The following is a 14,891-nucleotide window of genomic DNA, read 5'->3' as shown; positions in this document are numbered from 1 at the left end:
TAAGGAAGGGGGAATTTAAAAGATTTCTATGTGAATCCTTATATTACTGACCCAGTCTGTTGCCATTTATCTCATAGTATAAGTGTGCTCAGACTGTTATTCTTCTTTTGGGTTCTTGTCATTTTTCTTCAAGGACTAAACTGCTCTAGGGCCAAGACTGCCCTCTACTTTGTGTAATCTCTGTTATTACTCAGAGAAGCACTTGCACACAGTGGGAACTTGAAGAAACGTTTGTGATTGGTGAGTAATACAAGAGATTTGAGGAATAAAGCCTCCTTTCCCCTGTAACTCAAGGTGTAGGTGTAATTGCTCCTTATTTTCCTATTACACCAACACAGCCTTTTCCTAAGGTCTCCCCTGGAGAATTTCACTTCCTTAGGGAGAACACTCACTTTTCAAAACATACCCAGTGGACATCAATCCAAAACATGGCAATGTTGACTGCCATCTGCTCTAAGTCTCTTCTGCGGGGGTGAGAGTAAAGCCGATTGGTGCTGTGTGCATCCTCTTCTATTCTCTGCCAGTCAGTGGCTTTCCCTGTGGCCCACACTTCCGAACATTTCCCCAGAAAGTGCGTAAGGACAGGAAAGGTGGAATGGAGTGTCTGATGACTCTTGACCATTGAGATAGAAAGCTTCTTAGGTCCCCTCTGTGGTGGCACGGGGCATGACACCTGGTACCAAGAGCAGGGTAGAAGTACTGCAGTTCTTCCTGATAAGGTCTGGGCACAAGGCAGTTTACCAATGATGCCTGGCAGCCTGTAGGGGCCAGCACCTGTCTGTGCCATTCATCTTCTCCAGTGAGCTGTGGCTCTGCAGTGCAAATGTAAAGCCTTGGTTGTTGGGAACAAACTAGAACTGCAGGTGGAAAGGTCTTTAAATGGTTCTTTTCTTATTCATAAGCACATAATGGAATTGTTGAGTGGAAACACTCAGTAATGGGGCACTGTCTCGCCTGGTGCTGTAGTCCTGAGATGGGCTTGTTAGAATAATCCTGTCCCTCTGCTCTAGCCACTGTATGTTCTCTTCTTCCCCACTAGCTCCCCTCAGGATCCCAAGGACATAACCTTTCACCTATCCATTTTCCTTAGTAAGGAATTCTTTAAAAATACTTTATTTTTTCAGAGCAGATCTGAGTTCACAGCAAAGTTGAGCAGGGTACGGAGATTTCCTATATGCCCCCGCTCTCCGGGTGCACAGCCTCCCTGTCTTCCATCCAGGAAGGGGGTCCCGGCCCTTCCCCAGAAGACACGTCCTGCTGCCTGATTGCAGTGGCCCCAAGGTTTGGCTGAGGACAACTTTCCACATCTGCGAATGAACTTGGACTGCAGAATTTCTTGACAATGTGGTTAAAAGAGCTCTGAAGACAGGGACCATGGTGACCACGTAAATTTTGTGCAAAAACCAAGACAAGAAATGTCACGGGGTGAGATGTTTTGGTGGTTGGGATACTGGAGGCTGTGTGATGTGTGAATGGGATGTGTTGGGTGACATGCAGGGAAAGTGAAGTCCTGATCTGCTGTTCTGAGGTGACATCAGACTGTTTAAGGAGGAATTAGATTCTTAAATCTAATCCAGGTCAGAGCTTACACTGACCCCCAGGCTGCCAAGGGGTGCCTCAAGCTCTCACGAAGGACATGGGTGGAGATGGACCAAGTGAAAAAGAATCAGAGTGCAAGAAACCTCCAAGGCAAAGGTGGGGGGGGGGTGTTGAGCTTCTGACAGAGCACAGTTGACCAGAAGGGAGAAATGGGAAATAAAGACAGCAAAGAGGGGGGCCAGAAAACAAAGGCCCAGGATAAAATACCCTCTGGGAGTCCTTTAGGGAAGATGTTAAAATATTGGGATGACAGCCCCCATTCTAAAGGAAAGAGAAACAAAGAATGGTTAAATACTGCTCTTTTATCTGGACCCAAGAACTGATCTTAAAGTCTTTGGTTTTTATTTTGGTCAAAATTTGGGTCTGATGAGGACTGGGTCTGTCAACTATTAATTGAGCATGGTAACGACAAAAGCTCAGTCACTCAAGAGGAGATGGAATATGCCCTCTGTTGGAGACAAGAGTCCTGTAATCCTGTTTCCATCAAAAAAAAAAAAAGAAAAAAAAAAAACTCAAAAAACCCCAAACCCCTTTTGAACTGGATTTACTCTCCTCCCTTCCCTCCCCTTTTGCCTGCTCTTCCTTGGGCTCAGGTGCCAGAGCTGGCCCCAGCCCTGCCCTCCAGGCTTCCACCCCTCCACCTCCACCCCTTCAACTCCCAGCCCCTCAGGCTTCTGCTTCAAATTACAAAAACTAGAAAATTGGAAAAAATAGATCTATAGAGGAATTATTAGGAGAGGCACAAAAGGTATATGTAAGGAGAAAGGAAGAAAAACAAAAACAAAAAGCAAAGATTATGTTATCCATGATCAGCAGGTTAATAGGAAAGGCCAAAGCAATATCCTATTGGACGTCAACCAGCCTGGCCTCCCTCATGGGGTATAAGAGACCAGAAAGTCAGAGATGAAACAAAGTAGAGGGCAAAGTAAGTGCTTTAAATGTGGGGAGACTGGACACTTTAAGAAAGAATGTCCAGAATGGGAAAGAGCGTGTAGGAAACTGTTCCCTTAATGACCTTTGATGAAGAATAGGGGCCCAGGGGCTCTTTTACCTTGAAAGGTCCCACTCAGAGCCCTTGATAATTTAGAAACGGGACCACAATGTGAAGCTGTCACCTTCCTGATTGACTCAGAGGCTTGCAGATCCTCCCTCTGTCTTCTGCCCAGGGCTTAATCTATTCCCTGGAGAGGATGCTAACTTCTGGGGTAAAGGGAGAAAGCTTTCCAGCTAAAATATTACAAGGAACAGATGTTTATTTCCAAGACAGGACCACTAAGATACAATTTCTCCTAGTCCCTGAGGCAGGTACCAACCTATTTGGAAGAGATCTAATGACTCGATTAGGAATCAGTTTACACGTAAATAAAGGAGTTGCACTTGAGGTGCTCACCCAAAAACATGGGGGTCAATGTCAACGTGTGGCCTTCTTATCTAAATTCCTAGACCCTGTCACATTCAGGCAGTGGCAGCTACAGCCCTTCTAACAGAAGAAAGTAGAAAAATCACCTTTTGGGGAGACCTAATTATTAGCACTCCCCATCAGGTTAGGACAATCTTAAATCAGAAGGTGGGTAGATGGCTTACGGATTCCAGGATCCTAAAGTATGAGGCTATCTTGCTAGAAAAGGATGACCTAACTTTAACTACTGATGAGGCCCTAAATTCAGCCACTTTCTTGGCAGGAAGGCAGGAGGGAAGAGCCCCTGAACATAAATGTTTAGTTATTATTGAATATCAAACAAAAGTGAGGCCAGATCTCAGGGAAACTCCCTTCCAGACTGGGTTCCATTTCTTTGTGGATGGATCCTCTTGGGTAATCGAGGGGAAAAAAGCATAATGGATATTCTATAGTAGACGGGGAGGTCATGGCTATAATAGAATCAGGCCGTCTCCCTAACAATTGGTCAGCACAGATTTGTGAATTGTTTGCCTTAAATCAGGCCTTAAAGGACAAAGAAGAGACCATATACACTGGTTCAAAATTTGCATTTGGTGTGGTCCACACCTTTGGAAAAATCTGGATGGAACAGGGCTTAATCAATAGCAAGGGCCAAGACTTAGTACATGGAGAATTAATTCAACAAATATTAGAGATCCTAAAACTATCTGAAGAAATAGCCACAGTCCATGTGCCAGGTCACCAAAAGGGGGTAAACTTTGAGACTCGTGGAAATTCTTTTGCAGATGAGACAACAAAACAGGCGCTCTCACCTCTGAGGCCCCAGTCTTTTGTCTCATTCTGCAACTCCCTGCTCTTCACATCACCCTATCTTTACCCCCTCTGAGGAAGAACTAAAAAAAAAAAAAAATTGGGGGTAGTCAGGACTGAACAGGGAAAATGGGTTCTCCCTGATGGGAGGGAAATGATCTGAAAGCCCCTAATGAGAGAACTCCTCACCTATCTCCATCAGGGGAGCTGCTGGGGACCCCAAGCCATGTGTGATGCAGTTTTGTGAGCCTATGGGTGTATAGGGACACCCTATAGGGTGTATAGGGATCTATACACTAGCCAAACAAGTATCTTAAGTTATTACTAGAAAACATAAACCCAAGATTTGGAGTAATAGAAAATATAGACTCAGGCAACGGGAGTCATTTTACTGCCAATGTCCTTAAGGGACTTATGAAGGCTCTAGAGATCAAACGGGAATATCATACTCCCTGGCATCCACCTTCCTAAGGGAGAGTTGAAAGAATGAATCAGACTCTTAAAAACTAGCTCACTAAATTAGTCTCAGAGACCAGACTACCTTGGACTAAATGCCTTCCCATAGCACTACTAAGGATTAGGACAGCCTCTCGGAAGGACACTGGCCTCTCCTCCTATGAAACGCTTTATGGGCTTCTTTACATTAGCTGTTACTGATGTGCTTTCTTTTTAAACCAAAGACTATTTACTCAAAAATTATGTACTTGGATTGTCCTCTACTTTACTTTGTCTTGGGAAAAAAGGATTGTTATCACAGGCTCCTCCACTTGACTTTCCTGTTCATCCACACCAGCCTGGCGATTATGTGCTAATTAAGACCTGGAAAGAAAATAAGCTTGAGCCAGCTTAGGACAGACCCTTCCTGGTCCTGCTGACCATGGAGACAGCCATCTAGACCATGGAGCGGGGATGGACTCATCACATACGGGTAAATAAGGTGCTCTCACCTGACCAGAAGGAACAATGGGCTGTGCTCTCACATCCAGGCAACACCAAAGTGACTTTAAAAAGACTATAGTTAGAATATTCTTTCCCTTTCATTTGGGAAATGGTATTCTTATTATTAGTGTAACTCAGAGTACTTTTCCCTTAACTGTTGAATTTGATGCATGCCAGATCCTTCCTTGTCGAGGCCTTATGTCCCAACTCTAAGGATATTCCTTTTCTATGTGCCTCATCCTGGAACCCACAGGGAAGCTGGTATCTGTCCAGAGTGGACAGATGTAGGGTGAAACACTGGATATAAAGGACACACTCTCCCTTTTATGACAATCCTAAGGGTTGGACCAGACCCCAGGGCACTGGAAAGACTCCAATTTCTACCATCCAGAACAATCGACAGTCTTTTAACAGACTACAGTCAAAATTACAGATGTTTCAGACACACCCCTCTCCTACTTGTAAAGCTAAACAATGTAACCCATTTAGATTAGTCACAGAAAGCCCTTGGAGTATGACACAAGAACCATCTATATTTCGTAGATATGGGTTGGGGCAGATATCTCAGGGACAGACCTGTTTGGTGCCTTTAAGCTCCATCTAGCTCCCAACCCCTCCTAGGTGACACCCAGTTCTACCTCCACTCCAACATTACCTCCACATTTGTGCAACAATCAAACTCAGGTAGCTGTAGTAGAAGTCTAGGACCTAAGACAAACTGTGGCTATTGAAATTGGGTACAGGGATACAAATGCTTGGATGAATGGATAAAATGCTGGCTGCACATTAAATGAGAGCGATTGCTATGTTTGTACTACTGGGAGGCCAGAGTCTCAGGTGGTCCCGTTTATTAGGATATTCCTCAGATCCACATGGAATGTATTGCATGTTGTCTCTGTTTCAGGATGCCAAAGCTTGCGGCAACGAATCCTGCCGGATGCTATCACTACTGTTCCCAGAGGTCAGAGGTCCTGCGGGTCAGGCCCCGAGGACTATTAGGCCACCCACCCTAGACATCAATTATACCCCGTGTCTCACCAGACATGGGGGACGATTGACAAATGTGGGACACCTGATGGGATGCAGTGAAAGCCGGTCCTTCAACAGCTTCACAAACCAGCCCACACTCTCGGTGGGCAGAGCCAATGTCTGGTGGTACTGCGGAGGACTTTTACTCGAGACTCCCAGGTAACTGGGCAGGCATCTGTGCTTTGGTGCAGTTGGCATTCCCTTTCACCCTAGCATTTAGATACCCAGACCGTGCTACAACATCTCAAAAAAGGGAGGAGTTTGCATACCAAATAATACAGCCCCAGATGGAGCTATTACTAAGGCCCACTCCTAACTTCCCTATCTAAGAAGCTAGCTGAAAACTCAGATATAAATGATCACTGACGTAATGGAAACTGGGTTGGGAGATGGAAGGGCTGGATGATCTCACTCTTAACCTCCTTGGTCATAGTGTCCGGAGTTTTAATTTTAGTAGGATGCTGCATAATTCCTTGTGTCCGAGGACTAATACAGCGGTTCATTGAGTCAGCCCTCACCAATCACCCCCAACCACCAAAATAACTTGTTTCTATTAGAAACGCAGGAACATGAGAGCCCTAAATGAGTTTGAAGAAAAGAATTTAAATTAAAAGGGGAGAATTACAAGAAAAATTATCTTTTCTATCAAAGTAATTGTTACCCTCTGAGATTACTTAAAAATTCCTCAGGTCGGCATCTTAGGTGACTTGCATGTTTAAGGGTCTTTGCTTCTTCTTCCGGATTCCTGTACAAGTCCATTGCCCACCAAACTGCATGCCCTGACCCATCCCCCAAGCCTTTTAGCCAATTGGGAAAGACTGTGAACCTTTGGCCTGGACAAAGCCCAGGTGAGGGTCAGGGATATAAGGAGGAGCCACTGTCAGCCATTCTGTGCTTGCGTGTGGCTTAGCAGGAGTGAGCACATGCTTGCACCCTCTTCATCAAGAGAAAATTGTCTTGTCAAGATTTTCTGTCTCTTGTGTGTCTGTTTTCAGCACTGGAGGGTTATCAATTCCAACAACATGAACTGGCAAACCCAGTGGATTTTTTTTTTCTCAATATCCTTGAACTCCTGGCTGAAACGGTTGACATTCCCTTCCTCTCAAACACCTTTTTTTTTGGCTCTTCCAGTGGTTTTTTTTGCCATTCTTCATACTCTTCTTCTCTAACATCTTCTGAAAGGCTGGAGTTCCATGAGCTACTGTCCCTCCCTTCCTCTCTCTGCACACCTCATGTGTCACTAGTGGCCAGTGGGCTGACCTGCACATGTGTCTCCAGCTGACATCCCACAGGAAACAACCCAGCCACTTCCCATGCTCGCCCACTGGATTCCGACAGGCATCAGTCTGGATACATCCAAAACGAAGCTTGTGGTTTCTTCTTCCTCAGTGCAGAATCTCACATCCAGTTACTTAAAACACTTCAACTAGATGCCCTGCTTTTTGTCCTCCACCTTATTAGTCCTCAGGGCCTTGAGGTTCCATTCTTCTGTCACCAACCATCACACCTGCCCTCTCATCACCGCATCTGCCTGCATTCACCTCTTCACACCTCGACTGGACCATTGCCACCATCTCCAGCTGGCCCACGGCCACCTGCCAGTGCCCAGTGAAGTAGACTGCCTGGGCTGGTCACAGGGCAGGCGAGTGAGACTGGAACTGCAGGAAGGAGTCTCTTCAGAGTGTGACCTTGCAATGCATTCAGTTTACAATCCAGAGTATGTGTGTCACTGAGGCTATTTCCTCCCATCCACCCAGGTGAATAGAGGACCTGGTACTCATTCCCCTCCACTGGGTGTTTACCATGAACGAAACTCCACGTCAGGTTCGGCTCAAGTACATTACTTTAATTAGTTTCTTTACTGCTCTCAGTAAGCCCCTGGCATTAGGATTATTACCTACGTACAAGCTGAAGCTGGGAGAGGCTTTCCAAGTTCACATAGCTGCTGGTGGGGTGCTAGGGTTTCAGTCAAGGTCTATCCTCCCCCAGTGCCATATTCTTAAACATCACGCTCACAGGCATATATTAGTGGGCTGTGAATATGTCCCCAAAGTCTTAGGGAAGTGTCTCTGTAAAATGGTCATGTAGTCCAGATACACATGCTCTATCAGCAGTCAACATCCGGCTTGGAGTGTTTTAAGGGCCAGTACTTGTCATCCGTATGAACACACTTGGGCTTCCAAGACACCTGAGCAGCCTGCACGCAGTGCTCCGAACCTCCAGTGTGGTGGAAGAACAGGAATTCTTGGGATGAAACAAGGCTTCAGGTAAACTACGCAGCTCAGAGTCTGTAACATTGGAGTTGATGCAGTTCATACAACAGAAAGAAAAGTTGTATGTAAAATGCAAGTCTTGCTGCATTCTCCTCCAAGGCTGTAAGGACGTTTATGCTTTGGTGAGTTAAGAAGAGTTAAGGGCTGCACTGGTGGCTCACGCCTGAAATCCTAGCTACTCAGGAAGCAGAGATCAGGAGGATCGTGGTTTGAAGCCAGCTTGGACAAATAAGTTGTGAGACCCTATCTTGAAAAAACCCGTCACAAAAAAGGGCTGGTGGAGTGTCTTAAGGAGAAGGCCCTGAATTCAAGTCCAGTACTGCAAAAAAAAAAAAAAAAGAGTTAAGGCACAGCGTCTGGGATTTCTACAGACTGTAAAGGCCACCACACCTCAGGATGTGGCAAAAAAAAAAAATGCAGACAGACATACAGCTCAAGAACTGCTGTCTTTCTCAGTCATTGTATGCATTACCATTAATTAAGGGGGAGAAAAGGGTTTGGAAGAAAAGTGACCAAAACCCCAGAGGCCGTTGGGGAGGAACTGTGCCATATTCTTCCTCGTGGAGGAGCTATGCCTAAAGGCATAAGGCAATGTCACCCCAACATCGTGGTGCCAAAGAGCACAGCACGTGTACCCAAGATGCTGCGCCTTCCTGATAAATACCAGACACACAATCCGTAACTGACTTTAAAAAGCACAGCTAGCCATTTTAAATTTGCATAATAGTCTGGGAAAGAGTATCAAACAAAGAATTAGGTGGGACCCCGGAGAGTTCTTCCCTAACAGGGATGTGGTGACAGGCAAATTCCATCAGCCAATGAAAGGTGGAAAAATCATGGGGGCTCAACTCTAGCAAAAGCCATGAATTTGGTGGCAGAAAAGCTCACCTGAAGAGCAAATGCAGCCCTGCTCACTACAGGTGTTCAGGTAGGTTAAATTCCTGACACCACACCTAGTGCGATGGTTTGCACGTAGCTTGAGGGTGTCCTCTAAGGTGTCTTGTGTTGAAATGTAATCCTCATGATGAGGCATTAAGAGGGTGGAAAGTTAGTCCTCTTATGAGGTTTTGGGGCGGGGTCTTTGGGAGGGCAATTAGGATTAGATAAGGTCATTGCGGGGAGCACCCATGAATTGCTGGTGGTTTTAGAATAAGAGGGAGAATTAGGATACACACACACACACACACACACACACACACAAACACACACACACGTACACTCCCTCGAATTACCTGGAGACCAAGGGCTCCAGAGGCAGCCCTTTCAGTCTTGGACCTCCAGAAGTGTGTCATAATAAACCCCTTTTCTTTATAAAGTTATCCAGCCTCAGGTAACTCACTATAGTAATACAAAACATTAATACACCTAGTCAAGGCAATTATGTTTTTAATTGGTATGGACCCAGAATTGCTGTCAATGGCCTTCCATGTGAGTGGAACCCAGGAGCCCTGTGCATAGCCTACAGCAAAGTCTGTGTGGTTTAGGGGCAGATCAGAGGCAAGAATTGGCGACCCATGGACTGTCTTGCTCACACAGATTGTTTTACTATTGTAATGCTTACAAGTAAGTAGGCTTCAGATGAAAATTGGCACTTCTGTCTTATTCTGGAAATTCAGAAGACTGGCAACATTGGGACCTGCATTCTCATGGAGCATCAATGGAGTGAAGCAAGGACTCAGCTGCCCCCCTAGACAGGGTGTGGTGTACACATCCTGCTTTACCCCGATGGCTCAACTGTGTCTCCTCCACCTCCCATTCCTATGACCAAGCCCTAACTCCCAATCTGACTGCATTTGCACACGGAGCTTTTAAGAAGATCATTAAGGTAGAATGTGGTCACAGGGTGGCTCCTAATAGGACAGAGTTGGTGTCCTCATAATGGGAAGAGACACCAGGGATCTCTCTCTTGGTACACACCAGATGAAAGGCCACATGAGAGAGCACTAAGGAAGCAGCCTTCACCAGAAACCGGCAGCGCCAACACATGGTCTGAGACTGCCAGCCCTCAGCACTGTGCTTTCTCCCAGAACCCCTCCCCATCGCCTGCCCTTCACACCCCAGCATGCTGCTCGGGCTGGACTCCATGACCGCTTGCTTGCACTGCTGCCTACTAACTGGAACCTTCATCCCACCCTGCACCTCCTTAACATCCAGCCATCACACACCTGAAAGATGCTCCAGCTAAAATTTAAAACCAGGACCACACCACTCACACCATGAAGCCTTCGCTGTCACAGGCATGCCAGATTCTTGTGCTGTTGTGTGCGAATCATGTGGGATGAAGCCCTGTGGGGAACGGAGCACATAAGGATCTGTGGGGCAGTGCGTTTGTAACCAGGGCTGAATGAGAGGCACAAACACGATTCATGGGAACCTGAAGGAGAAATGTATTTCCACCAGAGCTGTCTGGGAGGAGTAGTTACTGTGCAGTTGAGTGTGGCCTCAGGATGGTGTGCCAGGAGCACAGAGGGCACAGGAGCGAATGGGCCCTCCCTATGTCTGTGTCTTCTGTCCCCAGTCCTCCACTCTCAGTGCACACTTCCAGGATCGTTAAGTGAATGGAGTCAGAGAGCAGAAGTGAATGGCTATTGAACAGTGACAGAAGAAGTGAGCATTCGAGCTTGTGAATGGCCCACAAATCATGCTTCTGATTCAAAAAATGTCCAGCTCAATCCATTCTAATTCCTAACAAAACCAAGAACCTTTCTGTGTTTAACTCAAACCTATGCAAAATCAGATAAACCACACCCACTGATGTTTTGTTTTAACTCCTGGGGATGGAAGCCAGGACCTTGTGCACACTAGGTTAAGTGCTCTCCCAAGGCCCCAGCCTGAGTGTCAGCGCTGATCTTCTGGGTGGAGAGTAGCAATACACTCTCTCTACAAAGTACGAGTCCTCTGACTTACTGTCATTTCAGATCCGACGTTGATACACAAGCTATATACTGCACCAAGAGATAAACAGTGTCTTGCTTTACTTGCTGATTTATGACACACGATTTTGACCAAACACAATAAAAGAAAATTAGTAAACAAATACATAAAAATCAAAAGAAATTTCAAAAACAAAAATTTTAAATTCTTGCTCACATTCTGTGGACAAGCACTCAGTCAGTCCTGTGATATCTTGAGTTGTGTTTAAATTCTGTGTGATTGTGGTTTCCCTGCCCTTTATTTTGTGAAAAAATCTACCTCCCAAAAAGCAAATGGCGCCCAAGTGAATGTGCTCAACCGAAGTGATAAAGTGAGACTTTGAGATGTGTCGAAAGGCAGCATGTCTCTAGCAGAAGTCAGGAGACAGTGTCGTGGGAAAGTGAGCTGGCATCTGCGGGGCAGCACTGACCTCTGCGCCCTGGGCATGCCAGGCTTTCCTCCACGCCGTCTCCTTGGAGCCACAGACTCGCAGATACCAAGGTCTGCTGTATTGTCATTCAAAAGGTGTTAAAAGAAACGGACTCCCCAGAGCTCACCATTCCATTCTTCACACCTTTGCTCCTGTTCTCTTCCACGGAATCATAGCTTAGTAATTTTTATTATGAATCAAGCATTTTCTGTTGCATATGTCATTTGTTATTGTTATTATTATTGCTGTTGTTTTGGTGCTGGGATCGAACCCAGGGTCTTGCACATACAATGTCCCACTTTTTATTATTTTAAGGCTTACGTTTGACTATCACATTAAAGCATTGTCATAACTCTAGACCTCATCTAGTTTCTTTATTTCTTGAGACCACAATTCCCCCTTTTGAGTTATTTTAATCTGATTCATTTACAATTTTTTTTTTGACTGGAAAGATTTCTAGTTAATTTCTTTCCAGAAAAATGAACAGTCACATGTCATTTCAGATACGAGGTTGGTATACACGATACAGTCATCTCTGAGATAACGTCTTCAAAGTGGACAGTCATCGAAAATATGCTATAGTGAGCTGAAATTTATTTTACCTCACATATCAACTACAGTTTAAGTAGGCATGAAATTCTAGAATTAGAAATCTGCATCCCTAGTCCTCCCAATCTCTCTCTCTTTTTCTCTGCCATACTTGGATTGGAACTCAGGGCCTCCCACTTGCTAGGTGACTGCTCTACCACTTGAGCCAGGCCTCAGCCCTTTTTGCTTTTAGTTATTCTCCACATAGGGCCTCTGGATGGTGATCCTCCTCTTACCTACTCATCCTACATAGCTGGATTACAGGCATGCGCACTGTGCCCAACTTGTTGGGATCTTGATAACTTTTTGCCTGAGCTGGCAAAATGCGGTCCTCCTGATCTCTGCCTCCTGAGTAGCTGGGATTGCAGGCATAAACCACAATGCCCAGCCTCATCTCTTTTGAAGGGTACCCTAGGTATTTATGCAGTATACAGTAGTCCCCCTTGTCTGTGCTTTTCCTCCTTGCAGTTCAATTACTCATAGTAGTTGGAAAATATTAAATGGAAAATTCCAGAAATACAACAATTCATCAATTTAAAAATTTGATCTGTTCTAATTATGTGCTGACCCACTCCCTCCAGTCCAGTGTATCCATGCTGTATATGCTACTTATCTGCTAGTCACTTAATAGCTGTGGGTTTGATTCACTGTGCAGTACAGCACTTGTGTTCAAGTAACCCTATGGTTACAGGTCCTAGTCATTCACCTCACTCTATCTCACGCCATCACAAGAGCGAGTTCAGTACAGTACGATTCTGAGAGAGTGAGACCACATTCACGAAACTCTTATTACGGTATATTCTCATAGTCTTTTATTATGCGTTAATGACTTACTGTGCCTAATTTACAAAAATCAAACTTTATCATAGGTATGTATGCATAGGAAAAAGCATAGTACATACAGGATTCCCTACTGTCCATGGGTTCAGCTATCTTCAGGGCCCTGGAAAGTATCCACTGCTGAAAAGGCAGGACTATTGTGTTTATTGTTTCTCAAAAAAAAAAAAAAAACCAAAAAAAACAAAAGAAAAAAAAAGAAAAGAAAAAGAAAAAACCCTTTGTTTTAGAGTTCAGATATTTCACCATGATACAGCAGCCAGGATTATGTTTTAATTATTTATTCTTAAAGTGAGTCTTGTTCTCCAGATTTTAGAAGTTACACTTATTAGCAGACTTTATACTCAAGTCATGGATGAAATAGCTCCTTTTGCTACGAATTAGCAGAGCACAGGCCTCAACAATAATTCTTCCGTATGTCTCACAAAATTGGGATCAAAATCCCACATTTTTTTCCTTTAAAACTTGAAAGACAACAAGTGGCATCAAAAATTCATGTCTTTTGTTTTGTCTTGTTTTTGTCAGGGGCTGGTGGCTCACGATATAATCCTAGCTACTCAGGAGGCAGAGATCAGGAGGATCGTGGTTCGAAGCCTGCCTGGTAAATAGTTCTCGAGACCCTATCTTGAAAAACCCTTCACAAAAAAGGGCTGGCGGAGTGGTCAAGGTGCAGGCCCTGAGTTCAAGCCCCAGTACCGGAAAAAAAAAAAATCACGGTTTTTTTCCCTTCCTGGCCACAGTACAGTACATGGACACTTTTCTGGTCGGTAATCAGTAGAAGCAGACTTACGCTTGCTGCTAAAGCTGAGCGCAGTGGATCACTTTAGAACACTGGCGACAGGAGCCCACGTTGTGGAATCGCCCGGTGAGAGGGGGTCGAGGGGAGTGTAATGCCGATGGCACCAGGGTGGAACATGGACAAGGAACTCGGTACAGTGCCACCTCTTGAGCCGCTGATGTTATTTCTCAAAAGGCCCAGCGCCACACCTACCAACAGCTCTTCTCTGACGCTGTGATGGGAACTACAGCGGTGCGGCCCAGCTAAAAAGCCTCGCGACCTCCTGTCACTTGTGGTCTTAGAACCCAGCGCATTGCCTGGACTGCGGCAGGAAACGCAAGGTGTCGCGAGCCGCCCCCTAGACACATGCCGTGGAAATCAATGCATCCGGGAGGAAATTACCCCGAGAAGCTTATTAATTAATCAGCGAGCGACAGGCCACAGTGGCAAGGTGTGTCACCTCCGGAGCGTATTCCCACTAAGTCGGGACAAAGTCATTCGGCGCGAGTTTGCCGAGTGCGCGCCCCGCGCGGTCCCCCCGCCGCCCCCGCCCCCAGGGACCTACCCAGCAGCAGGAGCCGGTGCGTGCGTTGCAGGTCGCGCTTCTGCTCGCGCAGCATGCGGTCGATGCCCCGGCTCACTTTCCGCGCTTCCCGGGCCGCCTCGCGCTCCTCGGCGCGCACGGGTTCCGCCCGCCGCCGCCGCTCCGATCGTTGCTCCTCCTCGGGCCGCGCGCGCGTCGGGCTCTGGCCACCGCCCGGAGGTGGCGGGGTCCCGGTCAGGGGCCGGGCTGGAGCCGCGCCGGGCCGCGCGTCCTCCCCCAGCGGCTCCGAGGCCGTGCCGGGGTCGTCCCCGGGGTCCCCGAAGAGCAGCGGCCGCAGACTGTAGCACAGCCCCATGTGGGCGCGGCTGGGCGGGCCGAGGGTCCCGCGGGTTCCCGCACGGGCTCAGGCCCGGGTCCCCTCGGCGGGGCGCTAGGGGTCTACACGCGGACCACCTGGCGCGGCGCTGCGGCGGGCCGGGCTCAAGGGCCCCGGCCCCTCACTGCCCCCGAAGGCCATGTCGCCTCGTCCTCCGGGTGCCGGAGATCACCTGATAACGCGGGGAGCCGGCCGGCCCCCACCCCTTTACCGTAAATACCGCCGCCCTGTTAGCCTGGTCCGGTTACCGTAAATACCGCTTCCTGATGGCTTCTTTACCGTATATACTGCCACCCAGGCTGACTGCAGATCCATACCTTGGCACGCGGGGCCTTCGCTATGGTCAGCTCCTGGGCTGCTGCAGGGGCGGCTTGGT

General features: G+C 46.9%; 1 protein-coding gene across 1 annotated transcript in view; it reads right to left on the bottom strand.

The window, feature by feature from the left end:
- Gnal (G protein subunit alpha L) overlaps positions 1-14,509 on the bottom strand; it is a 167,206-nt gene extending 152,697 nt beyond the window's left edge. Inside the window, exon 1 of the mRNA XM_074070358.1 lies at positions 14,161-14,509. Coding sequence (XP_073926459.1) covers positions 14,161-14,494 — 334 coding nt within the window. The 5' untranslated portion in view covers positions 14,495-14,509. The remainder of the gene's footprint in view (positions 1-14,160) is intronic.
- Positions 14,510-14,891: the final 382 nt, after the last annotated feature.

Source organism: Castor canadensis, chromosome 4, assembly GCF_047511655.1.
Source record: "Castor canadensis chromosome 4, mCasCan1.hap1v2, whole genome shotgun sequence".
In the NCBI taxonomy this organism is placed as follows: Eukaryota; Metazoa; Chordata; class Mammalia; order Rodentia; family Castoridae; genus Castor; species Castor canadensis.
Note: the sequence above shows the minus strand (reverse complement) of the source record. Positions and strands in the feature narration are given on the sequence as shown.